We start from the raw sequence: 18,776 nt of genomic DNA, 5'->3' as shown, positions 1-18,776 counted from the left end.
TCTCTCCCCTGGGGGGGGGGGATAGGGAAAACCCCCGGTTGACCCTTTTGGGGTGGGGGTGGCTAATGCCAAAGTCGACTCCCACACCCCTTTCTTTTGCCCCACATGCATAATGCCTGACATCTAGTAGGCTTTCTACTCCCTCTCCCCCAGGCCCCCCATGGGCAGATTTGGGGCAACCTCTCCAATTGGGACTAACTTGCAATCTTCCTGGAGCGGTTGGGGGGGCGCGGGGGGGGGCAGAAAGCATCTAGTACCCCTTCGGAGGCATTTCGAAATCCGTGGTGTTTAGTATGCTTTCTGCCACTAAGGGGGGCACATTGGGAGTGAATATCCCTATTCATCCCCCCAGGAGGGGCAGAAAGTCTATTGGGCCCTATGGTATGGAGAGCACAGGCTCATGCCCGAGAGGCACCCTACCCCAAAAGACAATAGTACATACATTCAGCCCTCTTGTCTAGTGAGTTTTCTGCCCACCAGGGGAAGCAAATTGGGGGTAATTGCCCCATCCCCCTCCAAAGGGGGAGCCAAAATATTGTTGAGCAAAGCACCAACGGTGCCTTTCTAACCCTCCCCAGCGTTAACTTATGGCTGACAGACGTACTGGGGAGGGTGTGTTGTTGTCGGCCATTGGCCGATGGCCTCACCTAAGTGGTTAACTAAACTAACTTTCACTACTTTACTTCTGATGATAAAATTGTGAAACACGTAAACATGTCTAATGTCAATTAGAATATTTATAGCAATAATGAGTGGACTCTTTCTTTGCAGAAATCATGCACTTTCTTTTTGACCTGCTGAAAAAACCCACAATATCAAGGTGGCTATTTTATAAATCGTAGAAAAAGGCTAATCACCGGGAGGCAACATCAGTCTGCACATAGAAGCATTTGTGCCTCGCCTCTGCATTAGTATTGGCAGCAGAGCGCCTATTAAAGTTAAAATAACCCAAGAGTGTTTGTGGGTTCTTTCTTAAATTCCTAAGTTCTACAGTTGATTATCTCCCATAAACTCCTATCATTTTGCACTATGTGAATTTCTCACAGGCTGTTCATGTTCCTAAATGTCCTACTGTAATTTAATCATTAATTGCAGCAAACATTTGTGAATGGATTTTTTTAAATGTTTGCCCATAAATTTCTCATTGTTAAAATGCTCATTTTCTGATAATTGTGCACATTGCAAATTTTGCTCAATTTTGCCCCTTTTCCCCACAATTATGCTGCTCAGAAATTTGTCCAGTTCCAATTTGTGTTCCTTTTTAAGCCCAAGTTTAGCTATGAAAAACCAGACTATTCTGTATCAGACTGAAGCTGCCTATTGATTATTCACTAGCATTCCTTGTCACACTCACCTTCCTGCTTCTTATTTGTGTACCAGCTTATCAATCTTTTGTTTCTCTTTCACATGGTGCATTGCCTCTTCACAACCTCTTTGATTGACTGGCATAGTGACTTCCATTACTTGCTTTTTAGGTCTCGCCTGGCGTTAGTAGCGCGCATGCGTTGCTCTCGCCATGTGAGGGCTTCTTGGAATCAATACGGTTCCAGAAGTTCGCTTTGTCCACCGCCCGCGTTTTCCATAGGTGCGCGTCATTTTGCGTCATCAATTATGCTAAACAGGGTGTTACGATTGTCCCGTAGGCTTTTAAGTCCCTCCCGGTGACCACTTGTCCACTTTCTTCCACGTGGACTGCATCTTTTACGGGCGGCGTGACATACTCTCCTTCATTAGTCAACACACATTATTTCTTTTAACAATGCTGACAGCTTTTGGGAAAATGCGACTCGGACGGGCTCTCTGCCTCGTCTTCAGACCCCAGGTGCCGCCGCCGATGCACGCCTGTGTTGACTCCCTACCCACCGCCACCCGCTCTGTCGTACCCCCACCGCCACCCACCCGTCGCTCCTTGTTGGTAACACTTAGCGCCTTTTCAGATTTGAGGCCGAACTATGTTTGCTCCCGCATTTTTTCAGTTTTGTGTCAATGTCACAGCTTATGCTTGGAAGAGAGGCGGCCATTGCTGGAGGAAGGGCCAGGAACCTTGTGGTTGCCTGGGGATGTAGAATTACGGCAGGCTGGATGCGGGGATGCCCGGCTCGGGCTGGCACTCGTCTACAACTGTTGCAGCCCAGCATTGTGAGCTGTATCTTCTATTATGGGGGTGCGCATTTCTTTTGTTCTGTGATGCGTTAAAAATAGCAACTTGGCTTGCAACAGAGAAGCAGCATGATTATTAACATGGAGGGACCCTGCCTGTTGGAATATTAATTTCCCATCCTCCTTTTCTTCTCTCAAGGACACCCCTGGCTTTTTTTGCAGCATTTCTTTTTTTCCATGCCTTTTTTGGCTGTTTGCATGGAGCTCGTCCAGAGCTTCTAATAGTGCCTCGTGGTATTTGACCTCTCTCGGGGTTACTGCATAGTGAGGTGAGTTTGTACACATTAGAATTGGGGCTCGCGGGAATATAGATCAGGGGAAACCTGCTGCAGCTGCCTTCCACTACAACTGCTGCGGCAACAGCTATCCTTGGCCTACAAAGCAGATTGAGCGCTGCTGCAGAGTGAGCCAGCAAACTGAGTGCTGCTGCAGAATCAGCCAGCTGCAGAGAGTCTACAGTATGAACCGCTTTGTAGACAGAAACAAATAAATGTTTCCTATTTGTCTTACTCAACATACGGTATAAGTTTGGAGGGGGAGGTTTAGGAAAATAATCTTGTCACCTTCGATTTATACAGCATTGATGGCAAGAAGTGCTTCACTTCAGAATGACAACACACACATTTCATACCTTGTTCCCACATCTGTTTTCCTAAGTGAGATAACGTATAATAAAGGCAATTAATTGCTTCTGCCGTAGGAGAAAGTGCCCTGTGAACAAGGAGCGCTGTCTATTTGTAGCTGCATGAAAAACACAGTTGGTGTTCTTTTTGTCAGACTCCTGCAAATTGGGTCTAAGCTAAACCATGAAAACCGATCACATTTGAATGACTGCGTTTCAGTGGAGTATGTCTGAGACCAGGAAAGTAAGAGAGCCCCTCTGAACATTACCATTAATGATGCAATAGTTCTTGCCTTTCATTAAGTTAAAGCCATTTGCTTTGCTATACAATACCATTAGCTAAGCAAACGGCTTTATCTTAACTTAAAGGCGAGACCTATTGCATTTTCAAAGCTTGTTAAGAACTGCTTTTTTTCTTTTCTGTGAAGCACTCCATTGGAGTGCATGTCTTTTTCAGCCATCTCTGTGTACGTTTCTCCTTCTGTACTCTGTGTTTCTCTGTGTTGACCTTCTATTTCACTCCACCCCTTTCCATTTGCGGTTTCCCTGTGCTTCTCCCCATTGTTTCATCATCTGTGCTCTGTGTTGCTTTTCACCAAGTGTCACTTTCATGTCTCCTCCAGTCTACCCTCTCCCCTTGCTTTCGTGTCCCTTCCCGTGTTGCTATGGCATGTTCCCCACCCTTCTCTGTGTTGCTTTGCTTTTCACCCCCCTGCACTCCACCCTTTGCTTCACCATTCTGTCGGCCATTCCCCTGTATTGTAGTAACTAAAAAGGAGAAAAACAAGCAATGGCAAAGCCATTTGGTCTCAGCAATGCGAGTGCTATTGGTTTGTCCATGTTAATGCATGTCAGCCTCGCATGTGCAGATGGTAAGTATTACCCAGGCAGGTGCAGCACCTAAGCGCCCACAGTTGATGCCCCGTTACCCCTTTGTGTAAACACGGTCGTACATGAACAAGGCATCCCAAATTACATTTACCATTTGATAGAGAGCAAAACGCAATACGAAATATGTCAATTCCCTTTAACAAGTGCTGCCAAAATTACCCCGTAATCTCATAATGCTTATTTTCTTCACCTCTCAAGAACAGAAGGTACTGTCTGCCTTAGTGCAATTTTCACTTGTGATTTGCATGGTACACACACATGCCTGCTGGAGGCACTCAACCCACTGAGCTATCCGACTGTCTGGTTTTAACTGATTATTTGCTTTTAACCTGTAATTCTGTAACATAATGTACTGTGCGCTGTTATGTCAAGAACTGCTGTCTAAAGTCTCTACCTTGCCTTGTATGATGTTCAGTTTCTTTATTTTTAGTTTTGAGGAAAGGTTTGTATCACCAGCCTTTCAATCCCCACATGTCATATTATGAGCAACAGAATCGAAAATACTGTTCTGCTAACACCGAAATTTAGCATCACAGAGGGTCTTGGGTTACAGGTGCACTATTTTGGAAGCCCCTCTCATTCTGACGGTCAGAAGCCTGAATTTGACCTCGATGTGCGTTAGACCTCAGCACCCCAGGACTAAGAGTCCCGGAATGCAAAGAAAAATCCTAGACTGGAGCTTAAATGGACTTGGGAAACTAGGACTACAGCTGTAAAGTTAATAAGGCTAGTTTTACATTACCTTTTTTGGTGTGCGGGTACAAATCCCAGCATGATTAGTTGTTGACTGAAAATACAATAGCAATGACCGAGAAATGCCCTCATGAAGTGCAATATTTTGATTGGAATATGAACTAGTTTATACTACTTACCGCAGGCGGAGCCAGTGATTTCACTCTTCTGTGCTCCGCCCACCTCCCCCTCCACCCGATGTATCCACAGAAGACAGCAGTCTACTCGAAGACCTGAGATGCAGTCTAGACTGTTCCAACACAATACCACAGCAGTTTTCCAATGTTGTGATGTCAATCAAGCAGGATCTGTATATCACTGCTTATCACATGTAAGGGTATCCAGGTGTTTCGGGGGACGGGGAATGTTGCTGCTGAGGGATGTTAGTTGAATAACCAGGTTGTTAGGCCTTTCCTGAAATCCTGCAGGGTGGGGGCTCTTTCAAGGTGGAGGGGAGGCGTTCCAGGATTTTGCGGCCAGGTGAGAGAAGGCGCAGCCTCTTCTGCTTCTTTGGATGCCGGGCTTATGGGCTAGGGAGAGGAAAGCAGAGAGTAGTTGACTGACCGGTTGGTGGAAATTCACTCTGTGATTGAGTTAGGCCAGTCCCTTCATGTCCAGGTCCTTGTAGGCATGGGTAAGCAATTTCAACTGGCATCATTTGCGGATGGGAAACAAGTGCAGAGACTTGAGGTGAGGGGTGATGTAGGTCCACTCGGAAGGTCGAGTATGAGCCTGGCTGCTGTGTTCTGGATGGTCTGGAGTCGTCTTAGTAGTCGTGAGGGGATCTCGCTCATATATGGAGTTGCTGTAGTCTACGCAGCCGTTGATGAGGGCTTGGGGTGACGGTGCATCTGGTGCTAATGGGTAGCCACTTGAAGATCTTCCTGAGCATGCGTTGGGAGAGAAAGCGAGAAGATGAGATGGCATCTATCTGTGTCTTCATAGTGAGCTTTCTGTCGAGTATGATGCCATGGTTCCTTGGGTGTTCTGTGGGCGTGGGTGACAGCCAAGTTCCACCAGAAGTCGGCCCATGGAGAGGTGTTGCTCCCGAAAATGAGTATCTCTGTTTTGTTGATGTTGAGTATGAGGCACCTGTTCTGCATCCAGGTGGCAAAGCTGGTTGTGCACCTTGCAAGTTGGATTTGGTGTTAATGGGGTCCGAAGACAGGGAGAGGATGAGCTGAGTATTGTCAGCATAGAAGATGATGTTCATTCCGTAGGATATTAGGGTAGCCAGAGGGACCGTGTACGTGTTGACTAGGTTTGGGCTCAGAGAGGACCCACAGTGAACGCCGCAGTTGATGATCTTCTTCGGGCCCAAGGTGTAGGGAGAAATGCCAATACTCTGGGTTCTCCCAATGAGGAAGGATGCGATCCATTAGATGGCTCTCCCTCGGATCCCCATCTGATGCATTCCGTGTTACGAGGATAGAAGAGGGACAACGGTTTGCATTTATTTAACGCTTGCTACCCCTGATGAGATGTTAAAGCAATTTTTTGGCAAGTAGCACGCTACTTCGGAACCCATAAAGGATTAGTGGTGACCGAGTATAGTAATATGAAATTAATTTGAGAGGTGGACACTTTAGTCTGTTATTTGATTGAAAAGCATAGTGGAGGTATGGAAGAGTGAAGGATTTAGACTTTTATTGAATTTTTGTTTGTTTTGTGGGTCATAGGCTTAGGATGAGAAAAAGGGATGTGGAGGGTGAAAGAGTCCGAGGGAAGGGCTCAGAAAGGCCTGTTTTGGAGGACCGAAATAGTAAGAGGTATGAGACGATGCAAGTTGGGGTAGAGTAGGGAAGAGTCTGGAATGGGTTATTTTTGGAGATCAAAATAGTGGTATGGGGTTTGGGATGAATGAGAGAATTAGGTGGAGGATTTATTAATCGAGGTAAAGTGTGAGAAATAGGGTAGGGGGGGCGTGGCTAGCAGCCTAACATGGCTGACGTGACCTGGTAGAGCTCCGTCCACGGGGCCTTTATTATCATGTAATTATCCTGACGAGGTGCTTTTCCCGGCCTGGGCCACGCAGAGCTGGTGGACAGAAGTGCCAGGAGGCCGCCGAGACGAAAGGAGGCTCGAATCTGGGCGGCAGCGGCGGAGAAACGAGGTCTGGGCTGCGGTGCAGTGGAGAGGCTGCCGGAGGCGCGAAAACCGCCTGAGGCCTTGGCACTCCGGGAGCCACAGAAGACGCGGCCGAGACTGCGCCGGGGGGCAACAGTTTGCCCAGTGCCCCCGGTGCTTAGGAGCCCAGGTGTGTGCAGTCGGCGTGGGGGGGTGCGAGACCCTGCAGCGGACGGCGCGCGGTGAGTGCCCGGAGGCACCCTAGGAGCCGGAGGCGGAGTGGAGGTTTTAGCGGAGCAGCCCGGAGGGACTAAAAAAGGCGGACGCCGACCCATTGCGGCTTCCTGAGACCGCATCTAAGGCCACTGGAGTTGCTGGTGCGCAGTGGACATTGCGGGGCTGAAAAGCGAGTGGCGGCCTGCGACCCTGCAGTAAGTGCTGGACCACGGGACTCCACCTCGGAGCAAGCAGCATATCGGAGGCAAGGATTTCTATCTCCCCGGGACTGAATCACATACTCGGGTAGCCCGGCGGACTAAGCGGCGAACCCTTTTTGGACCACCTGGTTGTCGCCCGCAGCCTGGGCTCCTCTTCGGCGCGATCAGCGCAAAATGGCGCCGTGCCCCCGACTCAGCTGAGACCGACCCTGGGATTCTGGTGAGGCTGGAGCGACAGTATCCACCGACATCTGCTGACTGCTGTCAAGATCCACTCACGGGAAGGTCTGGAGGTGGGGGCTCTGAAGTGTGGCTGCACCCGCCCGGTGACTTTTGCCTTGCCTGACCCTACATTGGCGGCTCGCATGCCATTCTAGCCCGCATTGCCTGCTGACAATCAACTATATGCACGAAGTCTGCTGTTGCCCTACTAGTAATCAGTGTTGCCGACGACTGGAAGGCCCTTCAGCTACCATCTTGAGTATATGCCCGCACTTGAAGTCCGATCCGCTTTGCGGGAGCCTCTAAAATGGCGGCGTAGCGGTGCCAGGGCTCCGGCGGCGGTTTTAATACCGGTGCACCTTCATCATCACTGGGACATTTTTGGCTGGCGGCAGTTGAGCAACCGAAGAGTCAGTAAGCCCTGGACTGCCTGGAGCTGCAGGGGTCCTTTCCTACTGACCCCCCGCCTCACATGGTGCCGTGCAAGGCATTTTGACCTGCGCTACCCCACGCTAAAATACCTGGTGCGGTAGATGGCCGAACTGGCGCTGGAGGCGCAGGGACCCGGCGGTGGGCATTGTGGTGGGGGTTGTCTGTGCCGGGGCATCATCATACTCCAAAGGCCGCCATCCAGGAAGAGGTGACATTGGGCGGGCTATAGTGCCAAATACAGACAGGGCGGAGACTGCCTGACGGGGGCCGGAGGAACTGACTGGAACCGCGCTGAACTGATTGGACCAGTCCTGGGGGCTGACGGGGCTGTTACATTCCTGGTGTGGGCCACAGCAGAGGCTACCTGAACGGCGGGGGGAGGGGCGCACACGATAGCGCCTGCTGAATTGGACTCGGCGGAGTATCACCCGGGCAATCGATTGGAGTTGGCCTTTGATGGCGGCGGCCCGCCCTGGGTGGGAACCCCCCCTGACGGTCACGGCGGCGGTGCTCAAACCGGTGAGGTGCTCTTTTGCTGCGTACTGGCACGCCAAACCTACACATTGATGCCAACAGCGCAGCAGATAGCGATGGGGAAGTTATGGGACAGGCCAAAGCAGCACCAACAGGCGGCGGGCGACACTGGCTCAAGGCAGGAATGGAACAGGGAGGACTCGGAGCTCACAGCAACACTGGCAGCTAAGATGGACTCTGTTTTGGTGGCGGTGGAGCGTATTGGAACCACCTTGGCGCAAACTAAATCATCCCTTGAAGCGCGGATACATAAGGTCACTTCGGATTTCACACTGCTTCATGCAGATCATCGTAAGCTGTCGGAAGCGGTCACCGCCCAGCGCCAGTCCGTCCAAGAATTGCAGCCTGTGGTGCGCAGTCATGCCTCAGCACTACAAGATCTGTTGGACAGGGTTCATGCGTTAGAAGACCGCGGAAGGGCGCTCTCGGCGCAACAACGTCAGAGTGGTCGGCCTGCCGGAGGGAGAGGAAGGGAGGGACCCTGAGAAGTACACAGAGCTGTGGCTGCAGGAGCTCCTGCCGCCCGGAACACTGTCTGCGCATTTTGTGGTGGAGAGGGCACATAGAGTATCGGCGCAGGCTCAGCGGCCAGGGACTCTGCCTCGCCCATTTCTCTTCAGGCTCCTCAACTATCGAGACCGCGATTTGGTACTCCGCGAAACCCGGAAGCTGACTGACCTCCAGGTGGGCAACAGCCGTGTGATGTTCTTTCCGGACTACACAGCGACAGTGCAGAAGCGAAGAAGCACGTACATGGCTGTAAAGCGGCAACTGCGAGAACTGGAGCTACCCTACTCCCTGCTGTTCCCCTCTCGCCTCTGGGTGGGCACCAAGGAGGGCGCACGCTTCTTTGAGGCCCCGTCGGAAGTTTGGGACTGGTTGGAGGAGACGGGACAGTGGTCTGGGGCGAGGCCCATGGGTCCGGAGGTCGGCGGATGGCAAGAACAATGCTCCAAGAGGCGGAGGAGGAAAAGAGGGACCAGACAGAGTGCGGACCTGGGCCAGGTTGCCCCCAGCCCGGAACGGCTGCGAAGGGAGCGGCAGGAAGCATTGGAGGCAGTTGCGACACTGGGAGTGGCGACCAACACCGGCAGTTTCGACACCAGACAGCAGAGTGATGCGGATACAAGTGGTCCGTCCTCTCCGTTCACTGAACTGTCAGAAGACGTCAGTCTACCTGTGGTGACACCACAGAAAGCAGACTTCATTGTGTGATGGTGCGAGGAAGTCTACCGACCGGACTGAAGGCTCTATCAGCCGCGAACTGTACTCCATATCCTTTGCCTAGCTGTTGCGCAGTGCACTGTTCGGGTGGGACACTGGGTCTCCCGCATGGGCGCCTCACGGGGAATGTATATCACCTGGGACCCGGGGGGGAGCTTTCCAGCCCGCGACTGGGCAGCGCTGACCTTAGAAGGTACACAAACAGCCCGAGCAAGTGGCCTGCGCTGAGTTTTACGTGTTACGTGCCTTAGTCATCCTAGAGCACCTCTTAGGCACTCATAGGCCCTGGATAAGGGAGTGCCTGCACTCAATTGCTAGCTGCACACCCCATCGCGTAAACACGGCGCTGAGACCACGAAACACTGAGGGATAGACCCACTTTTAGTTTGGACGTATGCCCCGTTGGGTATTCGCCCGCTATGTTCGTTTACCATCCGGCTCGTTCGTTGAGGTCGGAATCTCTACTCTTGGCGGCGGTCCCTCGTGTTAAGAGGGCCCGCCTGGGTGGCCGTTCTTTTAGTCTATTGGCCCCACAGATGTGGAATTCGTTGCCGCTCCCACTCCGGGGGGCTACTACTCTTCTTGAGTTTAGGAAAGGGCTCAAAACCTGGCTGTTCTCCCAGTAGGCCTCCAGGTAGTTCTTCTTTTATTGTCTGTTGGTTGTTTATGTTCTTTTAAACTGTATTGTGTTATCTTGCATTACTTCCCCTTACCTAAAGCGCCGGGACACTCTTTTTGAGTAACCGTTGCGCTATACAAAACAATAAATAACATAACATAAATAACATAACATATGTTGTATTGTTGAATGTTGTTTATAAGCTTCAGAAGCGACCTGCAGATACCTTCCCCGAGCAACTGTCCATTTGTCCGGCTTGGTAACCCCCCACACCCCCCTGACCCCGCGCAGAGATGCTACAATTCTATGCTTGGCAAGCACTAACATCATGACCTGGAACATCCGCGGCACGCACACCCCAGCGCACCGTTACTCTGTATTCTCTTATCTCCAACGACACAGGTTGGGGATCGCGCTTCTTCAGGAGACCCACATGTCTCGGGCAGAACTTGATAAACTCCGTAGGCGCTGGAGGGAACAGTTGTACGACACAGTGTGCTCAGCGCATGTACGCGGCACACTAATTTGGGTGAGAGCTGGTGTCCCGTTCATATGCGAGGAAGCTCAGGTGGACCCAGAGGGGAGGTACTCCTTGGCAAAGGGAAAATTCAATGGGCAAGTGGTTCTATTAGGGTCCGTATATGCCCCCAACACGGGTCAGCGCACATTCCTAGAAAGCCTGAATCGAGTGCTTCCCCCGTTCACAGGTCTCCCATGGTTACTAGGCGGAGATTTTAACATGGTACTGGACACACACCTGGACCGGTCCTTTCCCCCTCTTCGCGCTGCGCCGGTAGGATCGAATGCGCAGGCGCTGAAGGACTGGCTTACGCATTGGGGAGTGCATGATCTCTGGCGGGTGCAGCACCAATCCGATAAAATATTCTCCTACTATTCATCAGTCCATGACCTGCATGTCCGCCTGGACCGTATAGTGGGCTCCCAGTCCTTGCTTCCGCTCTTGGCTAGGGCGGAATATTTAGGTAGGATGCACCCCGACCATAATCCCCTGTTGTTTCAGATTAGCTGGGAAGCGGACCGGCCCCCCGTGCCCACGTGGCGATTGCAGCCGGCAGCGCTCGAAGACGCTGAGTTTCGCTCCTCACTGGGCACTGCCATCCTGGCCTATTTTGAGGAAAATGCGGGGACGGCGGCTGATCCTATGGCGGAATGGGACGCACTTAAAGCGACCATACTCGGGCTCTGTATAGGTGCCACGTGGAACATCCGTAAAACAGTGTCCGATTCCCTGACTAGGCTAGAATCTGAGCTTCTTCAATACGAGAGAGAGGGTGAGGGGACTGGAAGACACTCGGCCAGACTGGGTGCACTGCGAGGGGAGCATGCGGTCCTCATGGAGCGGCTGAGATGCCACAATTATGCGGCGCACACGGCCAAGACCCATGCTAAGGCGGATAGGGCCAGGCGGCTTCTAGCCTGGCTGGTGCAAAAGTCGGACCGCGGGGCTTTGGTGGGCGCCCTCCGTACACGGGGAGGGGAAATGGTCTACACGCAGCGCGAAATCCATCAGGCGCTGACTGATCATTGCAGACAGCTGTATGTGGCCCGGGGTTCTGGCCCCAGACATGCACTGGTGGAGTTTATTGACTCAGTTGCCATGCCCACTGCCACTGACGCCCAAAATGGCACACTCAGTACCCCTATCACTTTAGAGGAGGTTGCGGAAGCGATTCAGGCCTTGGCGACTGGGAAATCCCCAGGCCCTGACGGCCTACCAGCCGAATACTACAAAGCCAAAAGGGAGATCCTAGCGCCCTGGCTCCTCCGTCTGTACAATACGGCGATTGATGAGGGACGGCTCCCACCGACTCTGCAGGAGGCTTTCCTGGTATCGCTGCCCAAACCTGACAAAGAACCCACAGCACTGGGCTCATACCGCCCACTGGCAATGCTGAATGTGGATTATAAAGTGTATGCCAAAATCCTGGCAGAGCGGCTGGCGCCGATGGTCCCGCACCTGGTGCACGCAGACCAAAACGGCTTTGTGCCGGCGCGGTCCACCTCGCTGAATCTTAGGAGGTATTTTAGGGTAGCGGCGGGCGCGACAAGAGACTGGCCTAGAGCGGGGTGCCTGGTATTCGACCTGGAAAAGGCCTTCGACAGCCTTGAGTGGGGGTATTTGCAGTCAGTGTTGGTGAAATATGAGCTAGGTGCGGATTTCCTGCAGATGGTGGACCTCCTGTATTGCAATCCAGTGGTCTGTGTGAAGTTGGGACCCTACATCTCGGAGGCGGCAGCGGTGGGCAGGGGCACCCAGCAGGGGTGTCCGCTGTCCCCGTTGCTCTTCGCGCTGGCCATGGAACCTCCGGCTGCGGCCATGAGACAACATCTGGATGTTGGCATTCCTTTGGGGGATGGTGTGCACCAGGTGTCGCTATATGCTGACGACCTGCTGGTATTTGTCAGAGATGTGAGTAACATTCCGGAGTGCCTGGATCGGCTGCTGGACCGCTTTGCAGAGCTCTCGGGCTGCGGGTAAATGCAGGCAAGTCCGGCCTCTTCGCATTTGGGGAAAGAGTGGAAGACCCAGAGTTCCGGATGCAGGGCACGAGAGTCCAGTGGATGGCGGATACATTTAAGTACCTGGGGATCCAGGTTTATCACAAGCCGACTGACCTTTTTGACGGGAACCTGGGTCGAGCAGTGACAGCGCTCCGATCCCAAAACAGCTTCTGGTCCACGCTCCCACTGACGCCCACGGGCAGAGTAGCCCTAGCTAAAATGGTCATGCTCCCGCGTCTGCTGTACTATTTCACTAATCTGCCGTTGTTTCTGCCCGCCTTCTTTTTCTCCATGCTCAACAAGGTACTGCGTGACTTCATCTGGGGTTCATCCCGCCCTCGGCTGGCACTCTGGAAATTGTTCCTCCCCACAGACCGAGGCGGACTAGCTGCCCACTGCTTCGAACACTACTATCTGGCTGCGCAGCTCCAGTGGATCCTCGCTGGCTAGCTGACAGGGGGAGAGAGGACACAGCTATAGGTGATCCCCCATATGCACTGGAACAAATCCTCATGCTGTTTCATCCACTGGCAGTCCCGGCGCGTCCCACCCCGCTGCTGCTGGCGGTGGCATAGAGATGCTTCCGTAGGGCACTGCAGCTTACACGGGCAGTGTCCCCCAATACAACCGGCGGTGCCTTTGGAGGGCTCACCGGGAGGCCGGGGAGTCCTTACACGTCAAATGCTAGGACGGTGGCATGACGCAGACATACAGACTCTAGGCGACTTATATAGAGACGGGACGCTGACACCATACGAGACACTGGTCACTGACGAGGGGCTTCCCCCAGGGGGGTTCCTACTGCAACGCTCCCTTCTGGCGCACATGACGACTGGGTGGGGGATGTCACGACAGAGCCTGAACAGCACCTCACTATACAATACCTTCATGTCATGGGCAGGGGAAGGCATCTGGTCAAATGGTTTGCTGCATCCTTGAGAGCGCGCACGGAAATAAGCCTGGAAGCATTGCGGGGTAAATGGGAGCGGGACCTGGGGCGAGCACTAGCAGATACGGAGTGGGAGAAACTCCTCAAGAGTCCAGTGCGGATCCCCCGTAACATGCGCTTCCGCCAAATACAGGTCTACATAATTCATAGGGCCTACCTTACTCCAGCTTCAATTAACATATATTTCCACAGAGCGGATGCGTCCTGTCCCAGGTGTGGCAAAGTGGATGCTTATCTACTCCATATTCTGTGGAGCTGCACAGGGTTGGGTACTTACTAGGGGGACATCAGCGGGCTCCTTGCGCAGTGTACTGGACGCGTCATACTCTGAAAATTGGCCTGAATTTCTCTTACACCTTTTTAAGAGGCCCCCAAAGGATAAGGCGTCGTCCACATTTCTGGATCTGGGGATGGTAGTGGCAACGCGCCTCCTCACTAAGAGGTGGAAGGCTCGGGACCCACCTAGTGTGCAGGCTTGGACCCTGTCCCTTCAGGCATGGGCTCGGGCAGAATGGACTGCTATACAACGTGAGGAAACAGTAGGACTCCGCAAGGAGCCAGCGGCAGAACGCTGGGAGCACATGCTAAAGCCCTGCAGTCGGCAGGGAATATTGTAGATGGGGGAGTGGCAGAAGATTAGCTGGGGTCCTTGGCAGTTGGGGATGACGCATAGCGGAAACTGCACCTGACTCCTAGATTGGTGCTGCGCACGGTGCTGGGGGAATGGTGGGGGTTGGTGACATGTGGGGGCGGGGGAGACTCTTTCTGGTGGGAGGCTGGGGCAGGATGGGGGATAACACCTACTGTATGTTTATGAACATGTCGCAGTTTGCTGGTTTTAAATTAAGAAAATTAGGAGTTTTACTGTTTTGATATATGAATCATTTCTGTACACGGGGCTGGGTCGCACAGGCTCTTTTAGATTAAAGATGCACTCTAGCACGTGCGCTAACACTGGGAACACTTATACACTGCATTACAGTGCCTAAGGGACACAATATGCTCTATGTGACAGAAGGGTGGTCATACCCTCAGAGATGTACTGTAGGGAAATTCATGTGTAGTGTAATGTCTATAAATGCAAATGCCAATAAACAGATTTGACAAAAAAAAATAAAAAGGGTGAGAAATAGGGTAGTGCATTGGAAAGAGGTTTGAGATAGGTCCGAGTTGAGGTAGAGGGTATATTGAGAGAGGTACAGGGTGAAAAATAGGGTAGTGCAATGGATATGCTGAATTAGAGGAAAAGTAATAAATATATAGATCCATAAGTACATGGAAGGTATATAGATGCATAAAGGGAGTAAGTATATGTACATTTGTTTCTCAGAACTAATGAATATCTAAATGTTTGTTTTTTTTGGCATAATTATTCTGCATGTTTATACAAAGCAATACACATATATAGGTACATATCTATAGTACAAATAAATGCTTATATTCAGAGGGATGTGCTGTATATTTCTGCTTGCATATGGTGCCTATGTTGGTGGGAGCCAATTCTCTAGTAGTTTTTAGAAGATAAGGTGGTTATCTGTGGATCTTATGTTGGCGAGGTAACGAATTCCATAGTGTTTGATACAATACTTCATTGAGTGCTTTGGTTTGTTAAATCATGTGCTCCAATATTAACACAGCGAAAGTAAAAGAAAATGCAGTGCTTACAGATGAATGGGTGCATCGTGTGTGGGGGGATGTGGTGAAGTAGATGCAGGGAAGCATGTGCAGGGAGGGAAAGAGGGTGTGAAGGAGGAACGAGATGAAGTGTGAAATATGCTAAGGATTTATTTTTCACAAATATGCTGGGAAAAAGAATCGAATGTCTCACAGAGAAGATTCATATGCATGTGGCGTGAAGGGAAGAAAGGAGTAATTGCTATACTCTCAAGACCTTTTTACTTTCCGTATACCTCCGTAATGAGTACTTTTGGATGCAATAACAGAACAGTCAGAAAGAGGCAACCGAAAACTGGTCAGGTGGCAGGTTGTGTGAAAAACAAGATTTTTACGTTTTAAGCCACAGTCTTAATGAACTGGGCCGCACATTGTCACATCTTCCTAAGGATGCATAGACTCACATCCACTGCTTTCCTCCCACTTAAAACTGTGTATGAAGCTTCCTTTACCCCAGGTTGCTTCTCTGAATGACCACACAAAAAGTGCAGGCATGGCTGAAAGTGTCCCGCTGTCAAACTTTGGAAAGTATGCATAGTTCAATGAAGCGATCCTTGATCCGGCTCAGTAACAGTTGCCGTATCCCGTTGGATCACCCTCATTTCTAGCTCTCGCTACACAAGTTTTCTGGGTGGTTTTATATAGCTCAAACTCGACCTGAAGGTATTGGAGCGTTTTACATGAGCACTAGTTACTTACATTATAGAAGGACACTTTTATTAGCCCGAGACTAGAACCTAATTCCCCAATTTCAAAGTTGGCAGCTCTGGCTGTACATAGTTGCAATTCACTCGTTCCCCTCGAAGGCCCGGACTGAATGGGTGGTACTAACGTCAGCACACCGACAATGTTGTCTTAGGGCACTGATGACATTGCGCAGGATCGCGAGCAGAGCATTCCATTGTGACCTCCTCATCGAATTGGGAGTGCTATGGAGAAAAGTTTCTGTGTGATGTTGTGGAAGGGGTAATTAAGAAGGTGAGGAATCCATTAGCAGATACTGTATCCTCCGGAAAAAGTGTTACCAAAGGTAAGTAACTTGTTCTTCAACAAGGTGCGAAAGTTATGTCTCCATCAGTAGTTTATTTTTTTCGCTTTTATAAAGATTGGCTAGGGGATCTTAAAATGTGCAGTTCAAGCTGATTCTTCTGGTGGTGGAGTAACGCATAATTTATATCTTTTTTTAGCCTTCATTCTTTGTGGTGTACAACATGGTTACAACGGAGGTTATTGCTGTATTTGAGAATACTTCTGATGAGCTGCTTGAACTTTTTGAGAACTTCTGCGATCTATTTAGGAATGCCACGCTACACAGTGAGGCTGTACAGTTCCCATGCTCTGCCTCCAGCAACAATTTTGCCAGACAAATTCAAAGGCGGTAAGTAATTCACAAACCTGATCTTTCTGTTCTTGGATCTGTAACGGGCCATATGGTGAATGATTTGACAATCGGTGCGGAGCCAATGTAGACCTGATCAATTAAAAGAATATACTGACACGTATGTTGCTGTTTGTTAGAGTTGCAGAACTCAGACGTTTGAACATATAGTAGAATAATTTTATTTGCATGTCATTGCATTTAATGTCTCTTCTGCAGACAGCTTTAGCTTTTAGCAAACAGACCTATTGCAACCATTATTCGCTTAGGTTGGGGTATCTGTCCTCCTTTTGCTGTTGATTTGAGGGCCTGGCTTTCTTGTGTAGTACAGTGGTCTGCTCCCAATTTTCTCCTTACTCGTGTTTGTCCCTCTCAAGGAGCATTTCGGTTTCACTATTTTATTGTAAGACGGATGTCCCCGACTTGCATTGCATTGTATGAGGGACTATTTTCTCTCCCTCTCTCCCTGTTTCTCTCCCGGTTGGTCTCCCACTCTTCGGACCCCTCTCTTTCTGTATAAATATTTATCCTTCAGTTCTCTGCTTGCCGTCCAGCCTCTTCGCTGCTTTATCAGCGTACTGCCATTTTGCATGCATAGTAGCCATCATTAATTTTTTTAATTAAAAAAATAAGAAAAAAACATTTAAAGATAGCAATAAGCCCACAAATTGTGGTAATCTTTGTATGATTGTTTTGAAACAAATAGAAAACCTTTCCATGATGTCATTCAGAGCTACGTCTGCTACGGTGGCCCTTTGGGTTAAGATGTATGGGGGCAAGAAATGGCAAAGCCAGTAGATTTCATATGCGAGACCTATTAGCTTTGCTATTGTTTGTTAGCATTGCCTTCCAATAATACAAGGTCTTGCACTCTGTAAAGGAAAAGATTCACCTTTTGTGGCTTGTTTTTAAAGGTAAACCGTATTATTATTTTTTTGTTGCTCTTTATAGTGAAATAATGCTAATTGTCTTACAACTGTGCCCTTTCTCTCAACCGTTGGGATTCTTGTGCCATCCCCTGATGCTTCCAGAGACAATGCGTAATACCTGCAGATGAACAGCATGTCTTGCTCATACCGTTTAAATTGACTCAGATAGTTTCCTGTTCATCTGTCTGTAACAATCTTTGAGGAAAAGAACTGCTTTTATCATGTCTTTTCTTGTCAATGTTTTCTTTGTACCTCTTTAGTGGGATAGTGTATGCTACAAATTATGGTTTCATGGATCAAAAATGTCCAAACATCAAGTTGGTTTTGCACTCAATTAACTGCTGTAGGTTTTAACACGCACATAGAAATCAGACCTCTTAAGATCCACTTTAAGTGGATAAGAGATACTTTGAATGGTTCCACTTGAGACTCACTTTCATTCAGAAATGCTTGAGATCTGAGGTTGGGCTGTCCATGTCTACTACGTTCCAAGTGAGCAACCCAGCCTATGAATGGTTACAGGACTTATCCTACACTCGTACCACCCTTTTCCTCCCTCTCACTTAGATCCTCCAGATGCTAACCCTGCTTTTTCATTGGGTCAGAGTAACAGTACCAAAAGTAATTTGAAAATAGTTGAGTGGTTTGGATTCGAATTGCTTCCCTAAGTCTCTCTTTGAAGATGTTTGCAGGACTCTAGGTGGGACACATGGCAGGTGTCCTGGTACTGCCACATTGAGTAAGTGGTTAGTCGCTACACTAGATGTTCCCAAATCCAGTTCTATTAAACCTTATCAGTTAATGCTTGTGCAATCCGCACAAGGCATAGCATTCCGCAGACCATTTACTTTGGAACGCCACACTACCATCAAAGCTTGAGATTTCTACATATGACCTAAACCCTGAGAAAGTCAATGGCAAATACCTACAGTGGTGAAACACCTGTTGGTAGGTGTGTATGTATGTGAAGATTATATATATGTCTATATTACTTGCACAATGGCAGTTGTCCCTGTGTAGTTAGTTAGTTCAGAGTTTCCATGGGAAGAGAGTCTTTTGTCTTCCTAATAACTTTGGGTTATTTGACGAATCGCCGCAGAACTTTCCAAACAAAAGTTCCTCCCTTAACTCTTCCCTGGAATGTTTTGGGGTGAACCATCAAGTGTAGAATGAGAAATCTGGGTAGTCTCAAAACATGTTTTCCCATGTAAATTCCCATAGAAAGTTTGGGAAGCGATACAGAAAACACAACTCAACATAATTACAATTTTGGCAGAAAGGTAGATCTTTACTCGGAAAATGTGCTTTTTTTAATGATTTGGTGTAAATTTGTAAAGTTGTTTTTGAGAAATTAAGGTTAACAAAAATTGAGAGATCTGGACA

At 49.6% G+C, this 18,776-nt stretch overlaps 1 protein-coding gene across 3 annotated transcripts in view; it reads left to right on the top strand.

Annotated features, from left to right (window-relative positions):
- DET1 (DET1 partner of COP1 E3 ubiquitin ligase) overlaps nt 1-18,776 on the top strand; it is a 157,844-nt gene that overhangs the window by 44,967 nt on the left and 94,101 nt on the right. For all 3 annotated transcript variants that reach the window (XM_078683181.1, XM_078683179.1, XM_078683180.1), the window contains exon 3: nt 16,274-16,464. In XM_078683181.1, the coding sequence (XP_078539307.1) occupies nt 16,274-16,464 (191 nt within the window). The remainder of the gene's footprint in view (nt 1-16,273; nt 16,465-18,776) is intronic.

The sequence above is a fragment of the Lissotriton helveticus genome, chromosome 3_1 (assembly GCF_964261635.1).
Source record: "Lissotriton helveticus chromosome 3_1, aLisHel1.1, whole genome shotgun sequence".
NCBI classification, from domain to species: Eukaryota; Metazoa; Chordata; class Amphibia; order Caudata; family Salamandridae; genus Lissotriton; species Lissotriton helveticus.
Note: the sequence above shows the minus strand (reverse complement) of the source record. Positions and strands in the feature narration are given on the sequence as shown.